Source organism: Gymnodraco acuticeps, unplaced genomic scaffold, assembly GCF_902827175.1.
Source record: "Gymnodraco acuticeps unplaced genomic scaffold, fGymAcu1.1, whole genome shotgun sequence".
Taxonomy (NCBI): Eukaryota; Metazoa; Chordata; class Actinopteri; order Perciformes; family Bathydraconidae; genus Gymnodraco; species Gymnodraco acuticeps.
This window is the reverse complement of record NW_022992149.1, coordinates 620,966-645,389: the sequence shown is the minus strand read 5'-3', so window position 1 is coordinate 645,389 and position 24,424 is coordinate 620,966. Positions and strand designations below refer to the sequence as shown.

The 24,424-nt window shown below is 39.1% G+C and overlaps 2 protein-coding genes across 11 annotated transcripts in view; one reads left to right on the top strand and one right to left on the bottom strand.

Annotated features, from left to right (window-relative positions):
• Positions 1-2,392: 2,392 nt before the first annotated feature.
• LOC117538366 (sacsin-like) lies at positions 2,393-20,319 on the top strand. Its single transcript, XM_034203980.1, has 9 exons — positions 2,393-2,435; positions 2,710-2,749; positions 4,491-4,536; positions 5,241-5,328; positions 5,537-5,648; positions 8,473-8,619; positions 8,720-10,151; positions 10,372-10,460; positions 10,566-20,319. Exons 1-9 carry the CDS (start codon positions 2,427-2,429, stop codon positions 18,482-18,484), a joined length of 9,882 nt encoding a protein of 3,293 aa, XP_034059871.1. The 5' UTR covers positions 2,393-2,426; the 3' UTR covers positions 18,485-20,319.
• A 2,011-nt stretch (positions 20,320-22,330) lies between these two features.
• dip2a (disco-interacting protein 2 homolog A) overlaps positions 22,331-24,424 on the bottom strand; it is an 83,429-nt gene continuing 81,335 nt past the window's right edge. For 9 of the 10 annotated variants that reach the window (XM_034203982.1, XM_034203983.1, XM_034203989.1 and 6 more), the window contains one exon: positions 22,335-24,268. In XM_034203982.1, the coding sequence (XP_034059873.1) occupies positions 24,016-24,268 (253 nt within the window). In that variant the 3' untranslated portion in view covers positions 22,335-24,015. Of the gene's footprint in view, positions 24,269-24,424 lie in introns of all 10 variants that reach the window. The other variant, XM_034203990.1, reaches the window with a different exon arrangement.

The window sequence follows — 24,424 nt, the reverse complement described above, 5'->3', positions numbered from 1 at the left end:
CTGGCCTGTCTTAGTTTCCTCAGGAAAAACAGTCTCTGCTGTGCCTTTTTCACCAGGTTTGAGGTGTTTGAGGTCCATGTTAATTTATTGGAGATGTTGACTCCAAGGAACCGTAGGTCTTCCATGCTCTCCACTGCTTCTCCATGGATGTGGAGGGGGAGATGGACTTCCTTTTTTGTCCTCCTGAAATCAACAATGAGCTCCTTAGTTTTGGAGGTGTTAAGGACAAGGTTGTGTTCCTTACACCAGTCAGTCAGATGTTCCACCTCGAGCCTGTAGGCTGTCTCCTTATTGTCTGTAATAAGACCGACTACTGAAATACACGAAAAGTCAAGTTTTAGTTTCAGTGAACACCTTAGGGGATGTTATTCTTGTTTTTATATTATAGATTTTCTCTATATATCTGGACATAGTAGTCAAATGTTTTGTTCAGCTTTGTTGTCCATGTTTTTAACCGTAGGCCTATATCTATTTTAATTTCTTGTTTGTGTACACATTGAATTGGTCATTGCAGCTGATTCTATGCCATTTTATATATGCTTGTGTGGATTAGAAAATAAACCTACAACTGGGACATAAAGTGACCATAACATTGGACGTGTAGTTTTCGCCCACATCAACTAAGACCACTTTACATTTGTAATGTGAATTTTCCGAAGCTTGCATTAAGGATATACTGTTTTTGTATCTTTATGTTGCAAATCAATAGCAGCCTGGCCCACCATTTTTACGATATTCAAAATGTATTCACTGTCACACATTATCTCAAGGATCTGTCATTTATTTATATATTAGTTTTAAAAACAAAATATGATATACTTGAAGGAAGAAAATGTAAACCTTGAAACATGCTGTAAGTATAGGTTTAACAGGTATAAAATAGGCTACTATATGACAGTAAAAAAAAGTTGTTATTAATAAAGAAGAATAGGCTACAGTTTGAAAGGGGAGTGATTTGTCAAATATTCATAAAGAAAAATAAATCTGCTTCCAGTTCTGTTTCATATGGGTGTTGAGAGATGTATCGATAGATTTCCTAATGTTGCTCTCAAAGTGCACCAGATTGATGCTTTTAACTTCAACATTTAAAACAAATCTTCCCGGGGGAGCATGCCCCCCGGACCCCACTAGAGGAGGTTAGGTCCACCACCACTTAAATCATGTTCACATGGATAGGAAACTAAATACATTTGCACACATCTTGTGTCGACATCTTTCTGTTTGGGTGGTCACGCCACACCGTGCACGTGCATGCATGCGCGACTCATGGTGAGATATCTGGATTAAGAGGTTGCTTTTTCTTTGCACAGAATGAAATGAATGGGCTGTGATTTTAGTTTTTTTAAGCAGAGGTGGCCCTTGAGAGGAAAAAGGTTCCCCACCCCTGATTTACAACGACCCCTGATAGATCTCGCGAGAATGTGTATAAATATATATAGATACATTTTCATAACAAAACAATGGGGTTGCTAAGCCGTTGCTAAGCCAATAGTTGGAGTTGCTATAGCAACTCCAAGCTCCCCCCTGGCGCCGCCCCTGACGGTGCTATCTAACATTACCACAGAGCGAGGGGCGGGGTTTTCATTCTGTGACACATCATAGGGACATCTGAAAGGGATAAACACATTATGTTTATCGTGCTATAAACTTTAAAGTGGTGTGGCTGAGGGTAGGCATGTATAAAGTCTGTGTCTTATCAGCTTTATTACCATACAAAAAACATTGTATGATGACGATTATAATCATATTTTCTTTATCACTTCCCTGTTAATGACACACGCTACAGTAGCTGACCGGATTACGAGTGTTGTTAAACGGTACTAAAACTAATCGGCATGCAAAATTGAAAACCAGAAACACCATGGATGCATAGAAATACACTAACTTACTGAATAACAGGCACTACAATGTAGGCCTGGCTTCGCCCTTAACAATGCGATGTTACAATGCGAATAATGGCACATAAACAAGGGATTTTACATACCGTGTTCTTTCTTCTTCTAAGTTAAAAATGAATTATACCGGACAAATTATTGTTATGAATGATCCAACATTAAATCAGTGTGTGCAAACTTTACAACACCAAGTATATGATGGATGGGCATGTATTGTATATTCCAAGTCAATATCAATGTATAAGGATAGATACTATCCTACAGTGACTTCCTCGTCCCTCAGAAAAGTTTCGTTTCATTGGGGAGTTCACAAGAAACTATCTGTGATTTGCACTGATGTTGCTGCCCTCTTAAGTTTCGATTCGTACAAAATGGCTTTTGACTTGTTTGTAAAACGAAACACACTGTATGTGCCGGGAAACGACGATTAGGGGTTGGACATCAGCAGCGTTTATAAATAGGAGAACTGATGAAACGTCATTTATTTGGCAAACTTGGCACAAGCTGAACCGAACGGACAACTCTTCAAATATGAATGAGGTAGGCCTACTGTTGTTTACATTTTGATTTTTGTGTTATTTTTATTAGCATCTGATTAAATAAAAGTATGTTTTAGGTTAGGCTATATATGAGGAAATCGACCAATTTTTATAGAGGACTATTTTGATACCAGTGAAATTAAAGGTTCTGATTTATACAGATTTTTAAAAAAAGTATTCATGCTCATACTTCATTCACCATCCCTGTATGTATAATTTGCATTTTATTGGTTCATTTCCTGCTTTGGGGTTGGGCTTTATTCTTTGTGAGACAGCCGCAATATCCACCACAGAGAGGCTGCAGGAAAAGAGAAGGTAAAGTTGAAAAAACAAATTATTAAAAAAATGTGTTACAAAAAGTTTTGGCAGCTTATTCCTTAAAACAGAAGCCTCAGATTGCTGCTCAGTCTGGTTGGCGAGCACCAACCAGATTAATTGTTTAAAATATATATATTTAAGAATACAATGGGATGACAAGGGGCCATTATACTTTTAGAATTTGTTTAGTTTTTGACTTTTATGTTATTAATGCAGTTGGCCTGGTCCGTAGTTTGGACATCCCTGGACTGCCTTCATCTCCTAACTTTAAAATGATACAAATTCAATAAATACATAAAAAAACGTTTGGGTGATTATGTATTGCTAGCCACTCCATATTTGAGTGCAGGGGAGATACAAAAAATTGCTCTTCTTAAAAAAGGGGAGCTTAGGTAAAGTGGCTCACACCCCTTTGGTTTTACAAAAATGGCACAGTCCAATCATCCACCCCACTAAGGCAGGTGTGATTCGGCAGCTCACTCTTTTGAAACTGACAGGAGTTTTGTAGCGTCCCCGGCTGAATGATGGTCATACCCTCGAACTGATAGTAACTGTTTATTGCACATGCACACCCTTGCTTGTATACAATCATTACCAACGTAAGAGCTATAAAACGAAAGAAAACACAATAATTAGTCATTGTCTCAGGGATAAAACATGTTCCATTCCTTGTATTTGTTAACCTATTCTAATGAAAACTAAATAATGCAATTACCTATTGACAATACATCATGAAACATTACCTTTTTAACTGAACTTGACCAGAATAAGCATTAATTAATTTGTAGCGTGTTATTTTAAATCACACATAGTTTTAACCCATATGAACTAGAGTTACTCTTTATGTTAGCTGACAAGCTCCGTTGTAACAAATAGCTCACTACTGCCCCCTAACTAACGAAGCGGAACACATTACACACAAAACTGCAAAACCACAAAATTAAACCACATAATATCAATCAACGTATAAAATAAAATAATAAAAATTCTAGTGCCCTTCTCAGCGAGGTGCTAAATACCCAATGTAACTAATTATTATATGTTCATTTCTCCGTCATCTATCAGTCATTTTCATTATTCATGTTTGACAAGTGCCCGTTGACCATTAACTTCCGGTAAAAGTCCCTTCAAAATAAGAGTCCCGATTTTATTACTACCAAAATAAAAGTGCAAAACGAGAACTTTATCATAGGAACATATTGGCATAGAAAGATAATCACTTCTATAAAAAGGTAACACATTTAAAATATAGTTAGACATATTAAAGGTAATTTACAAGTTTGGTTAACATTTAACACATTTAACACCTTATACATTTGACAAGATTGTGTGCACTCAATCTAGCAAAACAAAAGTGTGTTCTGAAAGGTGTCTGTGTTAATTTGTGATTTAAAAAAACAAACAACCTTCACACCTACTTTTGCTTGTGCTGTTTAAAAAACAACTAAGGTGCACTAAAACAAGACACTAACATTCTACCAATGACATTGAAAACCCTACCTGTATGAAGCATGAAACAAAAGCAATGTGTCATTATGTATCTGCTGATTGGTGTGCAATGGGTTTGAGGTCAACACAACTCAACGGAGGAGAGATTGTACTATAGAAAACTAAAGTATGTGCAGAGGAGCTTGTGACATTTCTAATATGTGTGCCAGCGGGTGTGGTCATCACATATGAATAAAAAGGGATGTTTTTTCCTGCAAGCTAATGCAATTTTTTTTTAAATCTCTTACAGCATCTTTGCCAGGAGGGATAGGTTTGAATACTAAGAAAAGAAGTCGGTGAGTTTCAACTGTCTCTTAACCCGCAGCCCAGGGAGTACCCTGATTTGTTTTTTGGAGTGCTTTTTTATTTATTTATTCATTTATTTAACAGGGACAGTGCACATTAATGAACATTTCTGTAAATGTGCCAGAGATAGCCAAGAGGCTATTTTTCATCTGTAGTCCCTGGACAGATTTAGTAACTCACCCTAAAGACACATTTCATACATGTTAGTGTTTTGATTTTGTATGGGAAAAAAATATCACCTTATATTCAATTGTACATTATTGTTCTCACTTTTTAAACTTCCTAAGCACCATCATGTTGTTATTCAAAGTGCTGTGTGATGGTGTAGAGCTTATTTGCGTGACTGATTATACACAACACATGTATAAATGACACACATTAATTGAACACATGCTACACAATTCAAAATTCGTCTCCATACCAGTCACGTTTTAGTGGCATTTTATCAATTCATTGTGTATTAGAGGTCAAAGTCACAAATAATATACTTAATATTATGGGTCGCAATACATTTTCTTGGCAACATATATATCATCCTCATCTTACTTCAAGTAAACACTTCGGCTAAAGATGAGTCAAAAGTATCTGCTGGTTGAACTTGTTTCAAATTCCAGCTCTTCATACCTTGTTTAAAGAAGACTCACCCTGATTTTCACTTTTGTTCATCACTCTTTTATCCTCATGTTTGGTTCAGAACGTCCTTCGGGGCAACAGCACCGCCCTTCATTGACTACCTACAAGATATTCTACGACGATATCCAGATGGTGGACAAATTTTGAAGGTGGGTTAAATGCTCAAATTTTACCCAACACTATGTACTAATAAGAATGATAAAGGGGTATTATACCACAAAACCATCAGACAGGTGAGTGAATGCCGAATCAGGGGCGTGCAGTGTGCAGGGGCGTTAACTTTGCTCTTTTGTAGCCCCGATTTGGAGCTTGTCATGCTCTGTTAATGGTCATTTATTTTTATTTATTTGTCAACAGGAGCTGATTCAGAATGCAGATGATGCTAAAGCCACGGAAGTGGTTTTCATACACGATGACAGAAGCTATGGGACTGAGCGCCTGTGGACTGATGAATTGGGAAAATACCAAGGTATGTGGGATGGGGAGGTTGTGGCGCAGTGGGATAGTGTGCCAATCTTTGGCTCAGGGGAGAGCTGGATCCAGTCCCACTGTAGTGTTATGTTAATGTAATAATGTTCATAAAATAGCCATGCTCTATAGTGGTTATCAACATCAGTTTGTATACATTTAAAGGATAAAGGAGAGGTAGCTTGACGACATAGTGTTGAGGCTTCTAATTAAAAGGTGTAATACTCAAATGTCAGTCCTGCTCAGCTCCCCCTTTGGAGTCTTTAAGATATGCTTGTTTTCATGTGGGTTTCCTCCCATAGTCCAGTTTGGTTTACCAAAGAGGATGGGTGTTAAGTATTTTTTTCTCATTACCACTCAATTCCTCTTTTTTGTCAATACCAGGCTTCTCAGACTTCGAGCGACCCTTAAGTACATGATCACTTGATAAGATGGCATCAGGGTCTAAAATGCTATGTCGTTTATTTTCATCAGTTAAGGCAGTGTAGCTACACCGGTCCAATAAATAAGGCCACGAACATACTGATGTCTTTTTTGAAGGTTTATTCTCTCCCTCTCGGTCTCTTTCTCCGAAGACAACGTTTAAACTATAAGAAATTAACAGTTGAAAGTTTACATTAAATCGTAACACCTAACACATTAGCAAAATCAAAGCACACACTAAATATGAACACATATCAACAAAAGATAACTCTTGAACCCTGTAGATCAGTGCTTCTCAAAGAGTGGTCCGCGAGCGCCCACTAGTGGTCTGTGAGTATATTGGTAACATTTCAAATGTTAAATTAATTAATTTAAGTTTTCCGCACTCTCACGGGAATATATCCGCTATGGAGCGAGCTTAAGTTTTTAACTTTCGATTGCATGCTATAGCCCAGCGCAACATCTTCATCACACATGTTGCCACTGGTTTGTACCATTTTCAGGCGATTTGTAATCTGTTCAAAACAATGTGATTTTGGATATGTGTGGAGTTAGGTGGTCCGCGAGTGTTTTTGTATTGGTTAAGTGGTCCTTGGTATGAAAAAGTTTGAGAAACACTGCTGTTGATCAGGGGTTCCCAACCTTTATTGTGCCAAGGACCGGCAGATACATTAAAAACTATTCGCGGACCGGTTGTCAATTTTAACTGATTTTAATATTACTCACCAGCAGGTGGCAACAGAGGCTAATTGTATTTAACAGCCTGAAGAAACACCAATATGCATCCAAAACATATTAACAACGTTTAAAACCAGGATACAATTCAAACAAAAAAATTAGGACCGCTTTACAAATATTAATATAACATATAATATAATATAGCCTAATAGATGTGGCAACAGTGGCTAATTGTATGTAACAGCCTGAACACATAATAGAACAATATGCATCCAAAACATATTAACAAAGTTTAAAACCAGCATACAATTAAAACAAATTAGGACCACTGTACACATATTGATATAACTGAAATGTCAGTGAGACCCCTGGGCTTGTTTGCCAGCCATAATAAAATCATACCGGGGCGTTCGTTCCGGTGCACTCCGACAGCATTTAGCACTACATCGAGATGAAGATTAAATTAACTTCTTTTGGGAACACCATATGGAGTTGGCCAGATGTGTGTAAATTACTGTTCATGGTAATTTGAAAACAAATGCCGTTGTTGGACACACACAAACACACCGAACATACACACACACACACACATCATGCGCCTTTGTGACCGGACATTTCCTTCATACAACGAGTAATAGGAGGAATAATCGGGCCGTTCGATGTGTGTGTGTGTAGAGGTGTGTGTGGTTGAAACGTAGCAGCCTGCTATGGGGAACACAGTGAAGGCGGTGTGTCGCGCTGGTGCTGCACTTCTCAGAGGCTGTCTCCTGATGCTGCAGTCATTTCATGAAGTGAAGGAGGTTTTACAAATAAAAAAAATAGCTCTACACTCCTGGCCGCAATGTCCTTAAAATGAAGTCTGAGTTCGAAATATATCTCAAATAATGTCTGCACTGCCATTTCCCCACATAAACATAACGGTCTGCGATGAAACGGTTGTCTCCTGTGTGCTCCACTTCCTATTGGCGCACCGGTAACTTTCTCTGCGCACGAGAGGCTGAGACCTTATGCTAACCAATTTTGATTTATTTTGTATGTTTTGGATGAAATAATATGACTGGTATAGGTGCGTAAAAAATAAATAAATTGACTATTACAATAAACTCACAGCTATTTCGCGGCCCGGCAGTAACACCTCCGCGGCCCGGTACCGGTCCGTGGACCGGGGGTTGGGAACCCCTGCTGTAGATTATGCCAACGGCATGCGTTGCCATGGCAATGCCTTCTGACCTGACTGGTCATGTGACTCACCGACCACATCCCAAATGTGAACAATTCTACATTTCGCTATCCAGATAATACTCTACATTTTACAATTGTCTAATTACACTCAAATTGACTAAATCATAAATTGATAAGAAATGCACACACATGAACATCCAAATATAAATATTTCTCAGACCGTTACAGGCAGTTTTTGCATTTTATGTTACCTGTAACATATACAGTAAATAGTAGTCACCACATTAAACTAAACACCACAACATTACTATATTACTGAAATCAATCAAAGGTTCTCAATTTGAAATCGAGAGCACTGTAAAAGCAGAAACATATGTTTACACCCTCAGCCTTTCCTATATTTCCAGCCCATTTAATATATGGATAGCATCCAAAACAAGCAATTATAGAGACCGAAGAAAATTAAAGAACATGCACAAATGCTCTGATCTAATGTTTAAAGCACTTTTCATCAAATCTAATTTTTCTTTTTTCCTTCAAAGGCTCTGCTCTTTATGCATACAACAATGCAGCCTTCACTGATGAGGACTGGGAGGGAATTCAGAAGGCAGGGAGGAGTGTCAAGTGCAATGACCCAAACAAAGTTGGGAGGTTTGGAATCGGCTTCAACTCTGTTTACCACATAACAGGTAAAACTACATAAAGATAGTTTGTCTCAGTTTAAGTTTGAGTTCTTAGAGAAAATGCAGAGTTACTTAATATGACAATGTTGATCCACTTTCTTCACAGATGTGCCCAGTATATTCAGTTCAAATCACCTCGGCATGATGGACCCCCAGGAAAAAATATTTGGACAAAGAAATAGCGGTTTTCTGTGGTCTTTGGATGATACAAAACACCAGGAAGCTCTAATAGAGATGCATGACCAGTTTCAACCTTTTCGAGATATAGTTTCGCTCGTTGGCAGAAAAGAATGGTCAACAGTCATCAACGAGGATCAACACTTTGACGGGACAATTTTCAGGTTCCCTTTGCGCAAAGAGGTATCAGATATTTCAGATAATCTCTATGACTCTGACAGGGTGGTTGAGCTTTTTGATAGCTTCATTGCGGATGCAGATTTAAGCCTCCTGTTCCTGAAAAACGTGACCTCTGTTTCCTTGATACATATCAACATCGATGGCACCGTTAAACCCAGACTTGAAGTGAAATCCTCAATATCCACAGATGTCGTTCTGGAGTCAGAAGACGATTCAATCATTGAGAGTTCAACAAGATTCAAAGTAATAACCCTCAACTCAGAAGACCACAAAGAAACAAAATGGCTTTTAACAACATGTACCATGAAAGAAGGAAATGTAGAACATCTTGATTCACTTGCGAAAAAGGTGAGCTTTTTCCCTCAAGTTGACTTGGCATTCCCTTGTGGTGAGAAGAGAGACAGTAGTGAGAGCAGATTGAGCTGCTTTCTCCCCCTACCAAACAATGAATCCAATAAGACCGGACTCCCAGTTTATATCAACGCGTGTTTTGGCCTCACAGACAACAGAAGAGAGATCAAGTGGAAAGAGGAAGACCAGCAACATGACGAACATGCGGTGTGGAATGAATTGCTGATGAAGGAGGTGCTTCCACAGGCATACATCATGATCATTCAAGATGCTATCAAGCTTGCACAACAAGATAATCTGCCTGTCTCTTCAGTGTACGATCTGTGGCCAGATATTGCCCAGATAAAGCACAAACGCAAATGGTATGCCGTTGCTCTGGATGTTCTTGATCACTTATTCAGGCAGAATTTGGCTGTCCTCTCTCTTGCCAAAGATGAAAGAGAGTTTATCACTCCATCAGAAGCTGTGTTCCCCTGTAATGCTCCAACAAGCAGTGACATATTAGCATCAATTAAAAGGACTTTGGTTTCCTGTGGAGAAAATCTTGTCACCTTACCAGGTAGTGTTGCAAGTGCTATAAATGTGGCCTATCCAAACCTAGACACCCTAAAACACGTGACTCCAGCTTTTATAAGGGGCTCGCTCCGCAGGAATGACGTGCACACTATCTCTAAACATGACAAACTCTGCCTTTTGGAGTTCATTTTAAGTGATGAAAAATACAGAGAACTGGAAGGTCTTCAGCTTCTTCCACTCAACGATGGCTCCTTCAGATCGTTCACAGACAGAGAGGAGGACACTGCTTTGATTGACAGCAATGAATTTCCAAGGTAGGTTTATTTTCTTTTTATATGTTTTTTCTCTTATTTACTACTAAATCTATACTAAGTTTAAATGTTGCCCAAATCCAATCTTAGAATAAGTACAGATTGGTAAACACAATACAATTGTATTTATTGCAAAATATATTGAATGCATCTCAACTTAAATGATATACAAATTTCTTTGTTTTTGTTACATGCCGATTCAACAAATGTATCCTTTGTCCAGAGTCTTGCTACCATTCTGCAAACACCTCTTCATCCCCGATGATCTCCGTCCAGCCTGCAGTGCCCACCTGAAAGAACTGGCCAGAGAAAGTAAGACAAATCATTTTATAGTATAGTGATTTAAAAATGCATAACATCTGTCATATGTATGTATGTATTCACTCACTAATGAATGTATTTAAACCAATTTTTCAGATATTTTCAAGGTCATCAACATTGATGCAAAACGGGTGGCTGAATATACAAAGAGGTTTTTGCCACAGGACTGGAAGCAGATGAGCAAGGGGCATGTTACCTGGGATGTCAGCAGCAATCAACATCCACCTTTAGAGTGGCTCCAAGAGTTCTGGACATTTCTCAACACTCACTTCAAAGAGTTAAGTAATTTCATTGGATTGCCATTGATACCAGTCAGTCCCCTGTCAGTCAGTCAGCCAGTATCACTAGCTATACTAGAGCAGAAGACAACCTTAATTTTTCAGAAAAGGAAGCAGATGACCTTGCCAGAAAAAATAACTGAGTTGGTGAACAAACTTGGTGGCACAGTGGTAAGAGAAAACGACTGGCTCAAACATGAAGACCTTGACACATATGTGCTGGGCCCATCTCCAAGGAGTGTCATGAAATTATTGGTGAACCTAGATTCTCATAATCTCATCAGAGATCTCAAAACTGCCTCTCACGGAGCACGAGAAGAACTGAAAGATTATCTCTCTCGTCTTGATTGTCTCGCAGTCACTGAGAAAGATTTACTCTCAAAGTTGCCTCTGTTTCAAACCATGAATGGATCATGTGTTGCAGCACAATCAAAACAGGCTGTGCTTCTGATGTCTGGTCTAAAAGTACCAACAGATTTCCCTATGCCTGATTCAGTTGTGCGGTGTGCAACTGAGGCTGATCGCAGATTGTTACAGCTGCTCAAAGTTCAACTTTTGGACACTGCTGAAGCAGCTCATCTCCTTATTGACTGTATTGAGAGCAGGGCTTGCAGAAGAGAAGACACTGAGAAAATCATGACTTGGATTTTACAGCATGGAGCTATCCTTTTCTCTCAAAATCAGACCTTGAAACACAGATGTAAGGATTTGAGCTTCATTGAAGTGAATGGAGAACTGAAAAAACCCTCAGCCTTTTTTGATCCAAGAATTAAAACCTTTAAAGTAATTTTCGAGTCAGATTTCTTCCCTCCACCTCTTTACACTGGCACATCGCAGATGCTTCAAAGCCTAACTGATCTTGGCTTACTAAACCAAGAAGTAGATGTGTCACCGGAGCACTTCGTGCATGCTGCCACACTGATTGACAAAGCGCATGTTGACTCTCAAACTGAGGCTCTTAATAGAGCTCAGGTGCTCTTGAAGATGTTGGATACTAATGATCTGTTTAAGTTTTCTCCTGAGCAGCTTCATTGCATCAACATGCTAAAATGGATCCCATGTACTAAGCCTGGTAATGATAAAACGTACGGCAATGACACATCTCAGAGAAGTTGTTTCTTCTGCCCTGATGAAACAAGACATTCTGATTATGCGGACATTGTTGAGCATGTAATGCCTCTGGGTACTTTCAGTGACAGAGTTAGCAGCCAACTTGGTCTCAAACGCCTACCCCCACCTGAAAAAGTGATAGAGAATTTGTCTGCTCTGACATCAAAAGCACAGAAAATGACTGATCCTGACACAAATGTGGATTTTAAAAGAAAGCTGCATAGCATTTACAAACACATGCAAGACCACATAAATGAATTTTCAAGAAAGATGAAAAAAGATACACACTGGCTGTGGAGCCACGACCAGTTTGTATCACCACAGGATCTGGTTCTAGACTACCCACGAAATCTTGATCTGAGTTCTTATATTAGGAAGGTTCCAAATGAATTTTTGCCATACAAGAAGTTGCTTCAGGAGTTTGGACTAAAAACAATTACAACCAGTCGGTTTCTAACTGTGCTGCAGGAAATACACTCTCAGCATGGCAACAAGACCCTGCCAAAGAAAGACCTTTTGATTTGTCTCACAATTCTCAGAGGAATATATGAGGCCAAAGATGAGACAACCAACTGTCTGATACCCAATGAACATGATGTTCTACAACCTGCAAGTGAGATGTTTTTCAATGACAGCCCATGGAGGGCAGTTGATCCAGGTGTGACATTATGTCACAAGGATATCCAACGTGCTATGGCTTGTCACTTTGGAATCAAAACAACAAGGCATGATACCCTGCAAAACTATACAGTTGAGAACATTTCACCATTTACTTTTCATTTTGAACAGCAGGAACAACTAACTGTTCGAATTAAAAACATAATTTCAGCCTATCCATCAAAGAAAGATATCCTTAAAGAGCTTATCCAAAATGCTGATGATGCAGAGGCAACCGAAATTCACTTTGTTTGGGACAAACGACAGCATGGCACAGAAAAAACCTTTGGAGAGAAATGGAACGAACTGCAGGGTCCAGCACTGTGTGTTTTCAACAACAAAGTGTTTTCTGATGATGACCTGAAGGGCATCCAACAGCTGGGAGAAGGAGGAAAGCGCAACTCTCCAGGGAAGACAGGGAAATACGGAGTAGGATTCAACTCTGTTTACCATCTGACTGACTGCCCCTCCATCCTCACTGGAGATAAACTACTCTGCATTTCTGATCCCAATAAAAAATTCATTGATGGTCATTCAGACAAACCACCAGCTGGCACTGGCTATAAACTAGCTGACACTTTTAAGAACATGTACATGGATGTCTACAAATCCTTTCTTCCAGACAAATTTCCCCTGAAAGATGGCACCATGTTCAGATTACCCTTAAGGATCGGTACCATGGCAAACAGCTCTAAAATATCACTGCAGGAAGTCACAGACCATGACATGAACGAACTTTGCTCTGCACTCTCTGAAGATCCTGAAGGACTGATTCTGTTTCTGAAAAACATCTGCAAAATAGAGGTCCATGAAATCGATGAACATTCTGGGATACTCGAAACAATCTTTATGGTTGAAAAAGGCCTACCACAGATAAGCAGAGAAAGTAAAGATGCTTTTGTTAAGCTTCAACAAAGTGCGCTGCAATCCGACAAACCAATCACGCCAGACAAGGCTATATACAGTGCACTCATTTCAACCTCCGATAAAAGACAAAGTAAATGGATCATTGCAGAACAGTTTGGGACATTCAAAAACAGTGGCAAAGGAGACCAAACACTTCCAAAAAAACTTCCTCAAGCAGCAATCGCGGCGCTTGTGAGCTCAAAGTTCTCTGGTGAAGCCCCACCTAGCAACATGTGTGGACAAGCCTTTTGTTCACTTCCTTTGCCAGGAACAACTGGACTGCCAGTGCATGTCAACGCAAACTTTGAGGTAGATTCTGCCAGGAGAGGCCTTTGGAAAGAAGATGGGCAAAGTCTAAAATCTAACTGGAATGAATCTTTGAAACAGAATCTCATTGCTCCACTTTATGCTGATCTCCTTCAGTACATCTGCCACCACTTTGCAAAAAAGAAAACCACTTATGCAAGTCTTGAGTCATTCTACTTGTGTTTTTGGCCAAACGTGTCCAAACATGTTGGCCAGGATTGGCATGAAATGATACATGAGGTTTACAGATCAATTAAAGAAAAGGGTCTTGATGTGATTCCAGTTTTGAGGAGTTCAACACGCAATGTTGCAGGCCGAGAATTGAAGACAACCTTTTGTCACTGGTGTAATGTCAGAGAAAATGAAACCACTAAGGCACCTTATCTCACAGACTCGGAAACAGACAGGATAATGCCAATTTTGGAAGATCTTGGAATGACATTGGTACCTTCTTTAATGCAAAATGTTTGGGAAAGTTTCAGATCCGCAGGCATTGCAGTAAGAGATGTGAATCCTTCAAGTGTGCAGACTTTCCTGAGAGAAATACCCGTCAATGACCCGACCAGAACAGACAAGGATTTACCCCTGCCCATAACTGCCACCTTGATCAGAGATGGAAAAAGATGTTCGGAGCTCTTGAGTTTCTGCTTAAAAGACTTTAAAAAGACAGCAGAAGACAACTCCATTACACTCAATGGACTTCCACTTCTTCTCACAAGTGATAACGTTTTGAGAGTGTTTGACTCCAAATCTCCCAAACTGATATCGAGTTATCAGAGTCTGTTCTCTGCCGACAAGGAACAATTTGCAGACTTTCAGACAAACGGAGAGAACATTGATGCTCTACGAACTTTAAACCTTGTCAAAAGATTGACAGTTCCCTGTGCAGCAAAATATCTGAAGCCGTTAATTCAGCAACTTCTTCAGAAATGTGAAGTTGATCCACAAAGTGGTCTTCATGTCCCAAATAAGAGAATGTTGAAGTGGTTGAAACCCCTTTGGAAGTTCTTCACGAGTGAAATTAAACCTGCACCATCTAATGGTGATGAAGAAAGCCTTACATTAAGTGATGTTAGGCAGCTCTTCAGCGACTGCTGCATTTTACCTGTTGTGTGTCCAAGGTTGAACAACAAACACTTCCTGAAAACAATGAAAGACATGCCGAGTGTGCTTAATAGCACCTCTGGAGAGGACATATCAGGCATCCTTTTTAAACTTGGTTTTATGGCGCTTGAAAGTACAGAGATGCATGTAGACCAACGTTTACTTCTTTACTCTGAACTTATGGATGTGAATGATAAAAGCTCTGTGTTGGAGCAGCTCTACAACATAACCCACTCAGAGTTTTCCCAGCTTTCAAATAAGGATTTGAAAGAGCTTCAGTGTGACCTGCAGTCTGGAGTATCCAAGTCCAAAGACAAACAAGAATATCAAAGAAAGCTAAAATCCTTGCCAATATTTGAAACTATACATGGTGAACGAGTAAGGATTGATGGACCTAAAGAAGTATTCATCCTCAACAGCACATATTCAAAGACATTTCCGGATTTGTTCTCCCTATCTGACAGCAACAGCATTTTTCTCAAATACAGTCATGCAAACATCAGTCTAGCAGAAACATTGAAGATCCAAATAATGACTGATTTGAAATATTTCATGAAGTTTATTCTGCCTGTTGTACACACACTCACTGGGATGCAGAAGCTTCACTGCCTCAAACTCTTACTGACACCACAATTCATTCATTGTGAGTGTAGGGAAACAATCATCTCCTCAATGAAGACAGTGCAATTGATTGCCAATTATCAAGGCACATTGGAGAAGGCATCATACTTCTTTGATGAGAATGTTGAGCTGTACAAAAAAATGTTGCCCAAAGAGAGGTTTGTGCCTGAGAGATTTTGGACTGAGTTGTGTGAAGGGCTTTTTCTACCAGACCCAAAGAAGTTACTGAGAGACCTTGGAATGAAGCATGTTGTGTCAAAAGATGACATAATTCACTTTGCACACCAGTTAGAATCAGAAGCAAAAGGAAATGGTGACCTTAAAGATTTGGAACCAAAGTCATCCTTAATATTCAAAGCAGCCTTGAATATACAGATTAAGGACAAGCACGAAAAGGAAATGTTTTTGGAGGAAATGGCTGACATCAAGTTCATTTTTCCTGTGAAAATTAAAGAAGAATTGCAAAATTACCACCAACCATTTGTGGCTGAGACAACTGCCGTTAAAATCAGGGGGTCTTTGATAGACACTGAAGCCAAGCATCAAGAACTGATTTGGTCCTCAATGCCAATTATACATCTACCTGTTTATAAGTCAAAGGAAGTCCTGGAAAAGATGAATAAAGCTGGAGCTCATGAACAACCACCGCCAAACTGTGTCATCAGTAACATGAGGAACATCTGTCAGTCGCCCTGTAAAGATCAAAAGTTGATCAAAACCCGTGCTGAGGTTTTTCGAAGTGCATATACATACCTGCAAGTAAACACGTTTGAAGTCCAAACATTGGCTGGTCTTCCTGTGGTTTTGGTTGAAAAGGACAAAGAACTTGCAAAGCCTGATGATACTTCTTTTTCACTCCCGCACGAGCGCGAGTTCAGACCGTATTTGTACAAAGTTTCTCCTAACGATGTCATGTTTTCAAAGTTCTTCAAGCAAATTGGTGTGAAGGACAAACCTACAGCAGTGCAGTATTGTAATGTTCTGGCGGCAGTTTATGCTGATTCCTGCGAGAAACCTCATCTTAACCCAAACCAACAAAAAACTGTGAAACGTGCTGTTGAGCAGTTTTTCCTGTTAATCAAAACTGAAGAAAACCAGTCCCTTGTTGATAATTCAATGACTTTGTATCTTCCTGCAGTAGATGGTAAAGTATACCCATCCTGCAAACTCTACTACAATGATACAGTGTTTGAGAGCAAAAGGTTGGAAAAAGCGCTGGACAATAAGTTTTTGTTGCTTGAGAAACTAAGTGAGTGTCACTTAGGCAATGACGTGTATGAGCATCACCGGTTGCTGCGATTGCTGCCTCAAACTTTTAAGCCTAATATGCTGTCTCAATTCACTGAGGAGAAAGTAGTGGAATCAGACATGCAGCTTTGTGAACTTGGTGCTGACTGTGAATTTAGTGGATGGTTTGACAGACATTTGTCCTCAGAAGCATTTATACATGGACTCATTTGTCTTATCAGAGACCAGTCCAAGGGGGAAATAACACAAGATGATGCTACTGAGATGTGCAAGAAGACTTTTGGCAGCATTCAGATTGTCTGTTGCAATAGTCTAAAAACTGAGCTTTGGGTGAATCAACAACCACTACACCAGACTGCCTCTCAAACCGATGTTTTTGTCAAACAAGAGCAACAAGGTTGCATATTTTACTTGAAACACAACAACAACACGATTCAAAGGGTGATAAGTGACATCAATATGACATTGACAAAGGAGATTAATGCTCTTTTAGGTAACATATTGGAATCGAAACAGCTTCTGGTCCTCGCACACCTTCTCACGTGTGACAATATGCAAGATGTTCTGGAAACTCTTGCTAAGAATGGGATCCTGGACAGTGCTGAAACTCAAAGCATTTTCCACAATCAACCAGCCCCTGGAACAGAAATCCCAGTGGAATGGCATGATTCCTTAGACATGAACATCCTCAATAACTTTGAAGAGGGCGAGTATGTTGGCTACAGCACCAACAACAAGTATATCTATGCAGTTATTGTTGAAGAACTGCCTGGGCAGTCGGGACCATATTCACACAGATACAAAATAGAAATTGGAGAAGATGAGCCCATTGAAGTCAGTTGTCTGGACCTGTATCAGTTTAAACGACAAAATAAACCAGAACCTAAAGGAAGTTCTGCTGCTTCTACATCTGCTGATACTTCTTGCATGGACATGGTCCCACTAGAAGGAGCTGTGCCACATTCTTCCAAACCATCAACTACAAGTTCCTCTTCTACGAGATCCTCACCAGCCTCTCTTGAAGAAGCTAAAATGGAAATTGACAAATGTTTAAAAGAGATTTGGACTCTTCCTGAGGAGGAAAAGCTTAAAGCCATCAAACGACTTTACCTTAGATGGCATCCTGACAAAAACCTTGACTGCATTGATCTTGCCACTGAGGCATTCAAATACCTGCAGAATCAAATTGCTGAGCTCAGCAAAGGGAAGGGCAAAGGCCAAAATACAGGCTCATCTTATTCAAGCGGAAGATCAGACTTCAGGAACTTCTATGATGAATGGAATCAGGAGGCCAGGCATCACAGAAATGCTAGAGGCGGATTCTCCAGAAGAAACCGTTCCTACAATTTTTGGACGCATAATGAAAATGTCCCAAGGCCAAACAAAGAAGAGGCCCAACGTTGGAGAAGACAAGCTCGCTGTGATCTCGACGCAGCCTACAAAGATGTTAGTGGGGCGAGCACAGAGTGGTGTCTGTTCAAAGTCCATCAAGCAGTGGAAAAGTCTCTCACAGCTGCAAAGTATAAGAGAGATGGTCAGCATCCCACCAGCAGCTCCATTCTATCCCTTGCAGCACAAGTTTCCCTCTACAACCTCAAACTGAGAGTTCTTCCACAAATAGTGAGGAATCTGAAGGCATTGGGAGTGGACGACAAAAATACTCAGTATCCAAACTGCCATCCATTTCCCCATATTCCAAATGAGCAGTTCAAACCAGAGAATGCGTTGTTGGCACTGGAGAGCGCATCTGAGCTTCTGAGTTTAGTCAAGGAATATGTAAATTAGGGATTCAAGACAAACTGACACGTCATGTTGGTAGAGTTAATTTAGGTTTCTTCGACATGTAAAATGACATTAGACATATTCTTATATTAAAACATTACTCTGAAGAAAATAATAGTACCATTTGTTTAAAAAGAACATATATCAGTCAAAATGCTGACATAAAATGTGTGTGTAATGTAGGGACTTTCTGAAGCCAATGAAAGGCCATTGTAATGGGAATGTAAATATGATATTTTGAGTATTGTTGAAGAGTTTTGACTACTCACTCAGGACCCATAGACCCTCTATTATTTTGTTATGGAAATGAAACCAAGGAAGTTATATTTATGCAAAGTTATCATTTATGACCACTCACTTGGGATCACTTTAAACTCTGTATTACTTTGAATTTTTTTATTATTGTTCTACAAATGTACAACTACTCAAAGTGAGGACCAATTTATTGTCTCTATGACTTTTTATGAAAATATCAAGATTTTCTTTGAAATGTTATAAACGATTAAAACTCACTGAGGTCCGATATAATATCTGTATGACTTTTCTTTTTACTATATTATCATTTATAACTATCCATTAGGTCCAATATAATCTCTGTTTTACTTATATATTATTACTTTATTTTAAATACTTTCTAAAAATGCAATTATAATTTTTTTTGTTCAGCATTGTTGTAAACATTTACAATTTCTAACTGTGACGACCAATATAATATATGTATGACTGTTATAAAAATATCAATATATTTTTTCGCATGTTAACCTTTACACTGAGGACCAAAATGATCGCTGTATGACTTGTTCCTCACAGTTTTCTAAACACTGAGTTTCACTGAGTTATCAATAAGTCAAAGAAACAATGGCATAACCAGAAATATATGAATTATTGAATGTGATGTTCTGTTATCATTTATTACTACTTACTCAGGATCAATATAATCCCTGTTCCACTTTTTTTGGAAAGTACAAATGCCACATTGAGTTTCTGAAGCCAATGAAAGGCCATTGTAATGGAAATGGAAATATGATATTTTGAGTATTGTTGAAGAGTTTTGACTACTCACTCAGGAGGACCCATAGGCCCTCTATTATTTTGTTATGGAAATGAAACAAAGGAAGTTATATTTATTCAAAGTTATCGTTTATGACCACTGACTTGGGATCACTTTAAACTCTATTACTTTTTTTGTATTTTTTATTATTGTTCTACAAATGTACAACTACTCAAAGTGAGGACCAATTTATTGTCTGTATGAGTTTTTATGAAAATATCAAGATTTTCTTTGAAAAGTTGTAAACGGTTAAAACTGTCTGAGGTCCAATATAATATCTGTATGACTTTTCTTTTTACTTTATTATCATTTATACCTATCCATTAGGTCCAATACAATCTCTATATGACTTGTATATTACTTTATTTTTAAATACTTAATAAAAAGGCAAATATAAAACAAATTTGTCCATTAATGTTATAAACATTTACAATGTCTAACTCATATATGTATGACTGTTGTAAAAATATCAATATATTTTTTGCATTTTTTTAACCTTTACACTGAGGACCAAAATGATCGCTGTATGACTTGTTCCTCAGTTTTCTAAACACTGAGTTTCACTGAGTTATCAATAAGTCAAAGAAACAATGGCATAACCAGAAATATATTAATTATTGAATGTGATGTTATGTTATCATTTATTACTACTTACTCAGGATCAATATAATTTTTTGGAAAGTACAAATGCCACATTGAGTTTCTTCACTATTACACTTTGTTGTCTGAACTTTTTACATCGATTAAAAAATGAAAATAAAGCAATTCAATCAAGGATTAAACGGCATGTCTTATGTGATATATTTTTTAAATACCATAGTAAATATGTCCAGGGCTAGACACTGTATCACTCAAACCTGGGAGTTGTTCTACCTCTGTCCTTTTCTATTATCTATATTGGCACTCCCTGGAAAAAGATAATCAGTTAGTTATCTTTTATTGGGTTGCCACACCTGTTGCTTGAAGGAAATGTATGCAATACTGTCAATAATAAAAGATAATATTAAATGTGTAGGCTAGAGGATCAGAAATGTTCAGTCCTATCTCATACGGCATCTTTATGCTGAGGATTTAAATGTGTTAGATTTCTTCCAATACCTGCAAGGGTTTTAACAGAATGTTTTTGATTAAATTGTTAGCTTTGTTGTACCTTGTAGGGTAAACTGATAATACCCCACAAATAGCCCCCACTGTAGGTAAAGTGAGCCCCTTGGCACCCACATAATTTATTATGTATCCCACAACATGGAGGTTATAATCTTGCTACTATAGTTTATCGCCATCAAATGACATGATCATATTAAAGGTCCCATGTCATGCTTTTCTGGTTATTACCCGTCCCCCCTGTGTTATGAAGGTTTTTATTCATGTAAACGGTCTGCAGAGTCACAAACCCTCAAAGTACACCCTGTAGCGAGTAAAACTAGCACAGAAAAGACCTGTCTATGCTGCCCCAGAACGCCTCGTTGGAGATTTTTCTTTTTCCATTTGTTTCTTCCGGGAACCGCATGACGTCATGCGCTTCCCGGAACCAAAATGGACCAATCCGCGGAGCTCCTCACACAACAGGACCTTTAGCGTACATTTTCAACTAACAGGGAGTCCCATTGACTTGCATAGAGCTCCCTGAATGCTGGTAATAGACGAGTTGGGATCGTGGAGAAATGCTCTCCGCAGACCCATTCTCACAGCGTTTATAAACCTTTTTCTTACTCAATATCAAGCCACACTTATTGTTTTTACTTCGGCTGTGAGTGTTTGTGTGTGCTCAGGATGAGTTTTGCGCTGTCTCGCTGTATCGCCGACCCGGAAACCACACCAGTAAGCCAGCCATGAAGCCAGTTCACTGAGCAGCGAGCCTCGCAACGTCCCGACCAATCAGAGCACACTGGGCTCACAGGGAGGGGGGGGGCAGGAGCTCCAACAAGCCGTTAAGGGCAGAGAGTGAATATCGGTGAATACACATACATACTTTACAGAGATGCTGTATGAGAAACCAATGTGAGTTTGGAAAATTGCACAATATAAATCTATTTTAGTATACCTCAACAATGGAATTATGATCAGTAGAAATGGGCCTGGCCATGACATGGGACCTTTAAAATATTGAAAATGCATTTACTTTAAGAGCTTATTGTTTGATATGGCTTTTAGGTTTTAAATATCATAAATATATATTCCTTATCTCCTAAGCCCTGCATTGTTTGGCAAGATCGAAGGACCCTGAAGTGACAAAGTTTGCTCATAAACTCTTCCTTCAACTAAAGTCAATAGCATTGCACCCTGCAAGTAATTTCATCTGACCCTTTCACATTCATTATTGTACTGCATATGCTTTATTTTCACATTTTTGGTACAGAGACAATTACAACTGGAAGATGATACTTATTTTAAAGACAAGACTACATTGTGTTTTTATTTTGGATCGCCTCTTAATGATTTTGATGATTCTGTTATTGGAAGTGTTCTGGTAAAGGATTCCATTATTATTATTTGGTTTTCCATAGCGAAACATCTTTGTTTTTCAAACAGACTAAAAGACAGGTCACATGTTGGCTCAGGATTAGTAAATTGAATTGATGTCGTGAAATTCTTAGCTCTGCCCACGTCACCCTGGGCAACGGGGCTAATCACGTGGGATATTGAACACACCTGTGTAGGCGTTGTTTTCTCAAGAAGCTGACAGTGAGCTTCAAAGTGTTCACTGCCACCTCACATAGTAGCCTTTTAGAACATTTGGAATATTCTTTATTGGATAGGACATCTGCAGGATCAGTTGCTAGTAAAAACAAGCGTTCAAAGTTAAAAGCACTTTTTTTTTATTCATTAAGAAATCATGTTATGAAAATAATGACAACTAACCATATATCAGACAAATGTATCTTTCCATATGTTAACAACAAAGGTTTGCTCTGGAGGACGTGATGTCTCAACGGTCCCTAGAGCGCCGCTGTCTTCTCCTTGTGCGAGGAGTGTGCTTGGTCTCCCACTTCCATACTATAAAAATGTTTACAAGGCTTTTCACGTCTCTTCTCAGTGTCCACATGAGAACACGTTTCAAATCATTTTTGTTTGTGAGGGAGAAATTCACATAAACCAGATTCAGTGTTTGTGTTATGTGGTCATCTTCTCCATCTGTTAATAATTTACACAAAACCTGTACATACTTACAGCAGGCAGGAGCCTGTTTCTGAGGGGATGATCACACAGAGAAAAGAAGCAACACACAGTGAAGTGAATCTTTACAAAGTCAATGTGATAATGTGGGAGGTCAAGATGTTATGAGCATATTAGACACTTGCCTTCATCAAGACATGCAATACAAATACTTTTGTAACTCTCATTCAACCCGATGGCACTCGAAATGTGGCTTTGACATTCTGCATGAAACCAACACCGGCTCCACTGTCCTCCAGTCCTTTGCTTTAAAACACACATTCAACACAACTGACAATAGGGACAGACACTTTAAAAATATTTATGGAGTGTGTGTTTGTTATGGCTGATGCTACGATCAAGTATATTTATATTAGCCAGAAAGATGAAAGACTTTGGGTGCAATAGGATTTACCATACCTTACCTCCCTCTGCATACCCCCCTCCCTATCATACAGCTGATAAACTTCACAAAATTAAGTTAAGCTGGGATAGGTAAAGAGTCCGAAAATTCACTTAAGGCTTCATTCATATTATTTGGCAGGTTGCTAATGGAACGCAACCATTATATTCCTCGCCATCACACGACTCCGAAGGCTGGGCACTTACTGTCTGCAGCAGTCATTCAAAGTCTTTCACGTCACTCATATTGCATTTTGTTTGATAAAACAATAACTATATTACACTTTTTTGATTTAGAAAAGGACAACATTGCGTCAACCACATAGTATTTCTAAACACCCTGTTACTGACACCACAAATTAAAAGGACTGATGCTGCAATGAATGAAGCAATAACTGCTGTGTGCATCTCTGCAATACTAACAACATGATGTGAAATGAGCAGGAACACTAAAATCCGGGTTGACTTCAGGCAGACGACAATGTACGTAAGATGGATTTTCTTCTATAAAAATCATATATGACCTGCAATGGCTCTGCGAACACTTAACATGGCGTCAGTCTATGGCACTAGTGTATGGCAAACACAACAAATAATGAAAATATAGAAACGGACAGTAGATGAAGTTAATGGAACTGTGTTGTGTTATACCTTGCTGCTATCATGTGTCCCGGGTTTAAGGACACGGACACTCTGTCATACTCAAAACTCTTTTAAACATTATTTGTTGAGGCGATAAATCGCAGGGAGAAACTGACATGAGGTTTGTGTTGATCTCATTTCTCTTGGGATTTCTCTCCATTTTGCAGCCACGTTTTCTTTCATGTTTCCCTGTCTGCGAGCTGAAAGAGGAGCACGCTTTCTTTCCACAGAAGCCACACCGACTCCCGTTGTGTGATGAGCCGCGTGGAGGAGGAGGGGCCCCTCACATGTTGTAAGCCACATATATGGGGTCCAGCTGGTCGGCCAGGAACCCGTCTCTGAGGTGCATGCGCTGCTTCTCCCCTCTGGAGTTGATGGGGATGACGCCGGGGTCGACCACCACCACCACTCCCACGATGAGGTAGTGCTCCTCCAGGACTACGTTGGTGACCAGGGCAACCAGGTCCAGGGCCTCCTGCTCGGACCCCTCCAGCTCCACCACCACCACCAGGAGGTTGGTCCAAGTGAACACCGCACTGGGAGAAAGCGAGACAAAAAGAAAAATGGAAAGAGAGCAAAAGGGAAAGAAAGAACAGGATAGAGGCAGATAAGTCAGAATTTATGTTGCTCATTTATATTTTTTAGTATTAACTGGATAAAAAAAAATCATTTGATGTGATTAGTGATGAAGT

Excerpts from the sequence above, each read along its gene's own strand:
- LOC117538366 (XM_034203980.1), top strand. Across the intron at positions 5,649-8,472 it reads TGAATTGGGAAAATACCAAG|GCTCTGCTCTTTATGCATAC; the intron begins GTATGTGGGATG and ends TTTCCTTCAAAG. Across the intron at positions 10,461-10,565 it reads GAAAGAACTGGCCAGAGAAA|ATATTTTCAAGGTCATCAAC; the intron begins GTAAGACAAATC and ends CCAATTTTTCAG.